Raw genomic sequence first — 3,027 nt, forward strand, 5'->3', positions numbered from 1 at the left:
CGGACCGCTGGCAGGGAAGGGAAGCGCCTCCGCACACATCTTTCACTTGTTGAAAACGACAAGCGAGCAGCGGCTGGGGAGAACAGAGGGGGTCTTCCTCCTCCGCGTCTCCTTCTGCTTTCATCGTACACAACTTGCTTTCTGTTTTGTGACGGTGCTGTCCTTCCCCTCATCCCCCTGCCTTCCTTTTCTCCCGCTCAGATGGGCTTTACAAGGAGGGGGGAGGGGTGGGAGGGGAGTGCAAAGGACGGCCAGGCTCCCAACCCGAGTGATGCCGAGGTCCCCTTTTGTGGCTCATGAATGGCACGTTTGAGGTTTCCAGCCTTGCTCGGTGCCCCTCGCCAGCTTCACCTGTGGTCGGAGTCAATTGGCCTGTTGTCTGGCTGTCTGGAACCGTGCCCAAGCTCTCCGCCAAAGCCAATTTGGTTAGCGTAGCACTCAGAGCCCAGGCAACAATAACCTCCACCTCAAAAACCGGCAATTAACTCCGCGGCACACAATGATGTATCCATTCACAGTTTGCCAAAACCGTTCTCTGACACAATTAGCGCCCGGCTAATACCTGCCCTCTGTCGCATCACAAAGTAGCGACGAAGCCCCCGCCATGTTGTGTTTCTTGTGAGTGCTTTCGAATGACTTCAGACAAAAGAAAAGAAAGTGGAAGCGACGATGCTCATACTGTCAGGTGCTAACGGGAGTCGACAAAAAAGGCTGGTTGCTTTGGCTCAAATGCTAACATCAGCATGCTAACATGCTCAAGATTTTCCAATTAGCACTGAAAACAAATGTGTGGGACGTTTTTTCAGGAATTTGGTATTAAAAAAAGACAAAAGGACGTCACAGTTGAGAGTTATGACAATGTCCTTGATGTCCTTGTCCTTGCCATATTCACTAAGATGTTCCAGATACCTACCTGCTTCTTGACTTACTTACTAACGTTAAATAATCCAAATGCTCCATCTGACCTCAACAACACTGCTTAGAAATGCAATGCTCCTTACAAATGTAATAACTTTAAAATACAAAAACTGTAAATGTATCATTGTGTCTGAAGAGTTTGAAATACTTTGCTCAGCTCGCCCAAAAGCTTCTTGGAATTGTAGGATTGTGTCTTCGTTGTCAATTGTGCAGGGTTTTATATTTGGTTACTTCATTTGAAATTCTCTTTTACATGATTGTCCTGGCAAAGAAAACAGCAGCAAAAACAACATAAAATGTAGACGTTCCAGTTTCTTTACGTTTGTGGTCTGATGACATGAAGACACTTTAGTTTTTAATGTTATAGTTTTTTATGTTTCTTGTAGATTAATACAAAATTGCAACAACAAAAAAACCCTTTCAAACAAAAGAGTAAATCACATAAGGGGGCTTTTAGTCTTCACGTGGATGGTTTTCTCTTCAAACATTCTGATTCAATCAATGAGATTACTTACAGGATTAACTAAATAATCCACAATTTTCTAATATCTTGCCTTAAATCGTCTCGATCTTGAATGGGATTGTATTTACTCAGTTTTTCAAATCTGATAAAAGTCCCTCATGAATCCACAGAGCTCATCATGTGTCTGGGAGGAGTTGAGTTAAGGGGGTGGGGGGGGTGAGGGGAGCATTTAGCTCACTTTTCCACCGTCGTTCTCACCACATGCAGCTGATGAAGTGAGATAAAACTGAGCAGCCACTTTAGGAAGCTCTCATTCACTCTGAAGCCAAAAAGTCCAAAAGAAACCTCTGGTGACTTGTCATCGTGCCGGATGGCAGCTGTTTTCTGCACCCGAAGGAGACATCGACAGGTGGAGGTGTAGGGAAGGAAGGTGGGATTTTTACACTTTGTGGATTTTCTTTATTAAAAGCAGAATTTTTGGTCTTAAACTTGATCTTTTGCCGAGGACATTCTTAAGGACAACTGTGACGGCGGCACACCTCTGAACAGATCATGAACGTGCTGTCAAACCCGGTGATCCGGTCCCAGGAGCAGTCTCTCTGTGGCCCCGGGTCCGTGCAGGACTTGCCCCACTGCCCTCCGGGGTTCAACCTGAGCTCCCGCCTGAAACCCGCCATGCTGGGCCTCCATAGCGGCCCGAGACCGGCCAAGCCTCAGAGGGAGCTGAGCCCCGAGGAGCAGCAGGAGCTCCGGAGGAAGATCAACAGCAGGGAGCGGAAGCGGATGCAGGACTTGAACATCGCCATGGATGCCCTGAGGGAGGTCATGGTACCTTACGCCTCCTCACCGTCGTCGGCCTCTTCCCCTCCGTCCCACCAGGCCGGGGCCCCTCCGGGCCGCAGGCTCTCCAAGATCTCCACCCTGGTCCTGGCCAGGAACTACATCCTCCTCCTGAGCTCGTCTCTGCAGGAGATGCGGCGGCTGCTGGGGGAGGTGAGCGTCGGCATGGGGGTGAACACGGGGCCGGTCCCTCGGCTGCTGCTGGCCGGAGGGTGGCCCCTCATATCTGGCCCCAGCCAGCTCCTCCTCACCCAGGAGTCCCTCCTCACCACGGCAGCATCCTCCTCTTCCTCCGCCACGTCATCGTCTGCTGCCAAATGTCCCCTGTTGTCTCCGGGCCCCATGGAGGCCTCGATGGCTCCGGTGCAGTGGAGCTCTGCAGGGGCCTCAGGAGGGCCCCTGTGCCCCTGTGGGGTCTGCAGACTGCCCAGATTTAGCCACTCCACTCCGGCTCCAAGGTTCCCAAAGTGACACCTTGAAGTTGAAGTTTAAGAACTGACTTGATGACTGTTATCACTTTTTTTCTAAATATATGAATTGTTATTTTTCTAACATTTTTAACATGTTTATAATAATTTGCTGCAATAACTCACGAGTATCCTTTTTTTAAAAACCTAATGGATCTACTACTGTGTTTGGTAAGACAGTTTCTTTATGAGATTCTCTCATTTTCACAAGAGGAACAATTTACTTTCATGATTCTTGTTGATAGTGTGTGTGTGTGTGTGTGTGTGTGTGTGTGTGTGTGTGTGTGTGTGTGTGTGTGTGTGTGTGTTTTGTCTGTTCTCGCTGGTTGGAAGTGAAGA

At 48.8% G+C, this 3,027-nt stretch overlaps 1 protein-coding gene across 1 annotated transcript; it reads left to right on the top strand.

Moving 5' to 3' along the window:
* The first annotated feature begins 1,724 nt into the window (after positions 1-1,724).
* On the top strand, positions 1,725-2,779 carry olig1 (oligodendrocyte transcription factor 1). The gene has a single exon (XM_084023058.1). It carries the CDS (start codon positions 1,934-1,936, stop codon positions 2,690-2,692), a length of 759 nt encoding a protein of 252 aa, XP_083879184.1. The 5' UTR covers positions 1,725-1,933; the 3' UTR covers positions 2,693-2,779.
* The last annotated feature ends 248 nt before the right edge of the window (positions 2,780-3,027 follow it).

Source organism: Eutrigla gurnardus (genome assembly GCF_963514095.1).
Source record: "Eutrigla gurnardus genome assembly, chromosome: 12".
NCBI lineage: Eukaryota > Metazoa > Chordata > Actinopteri > Perciformes > Triglidae > Eutrigla > Eutrigla gurnardus.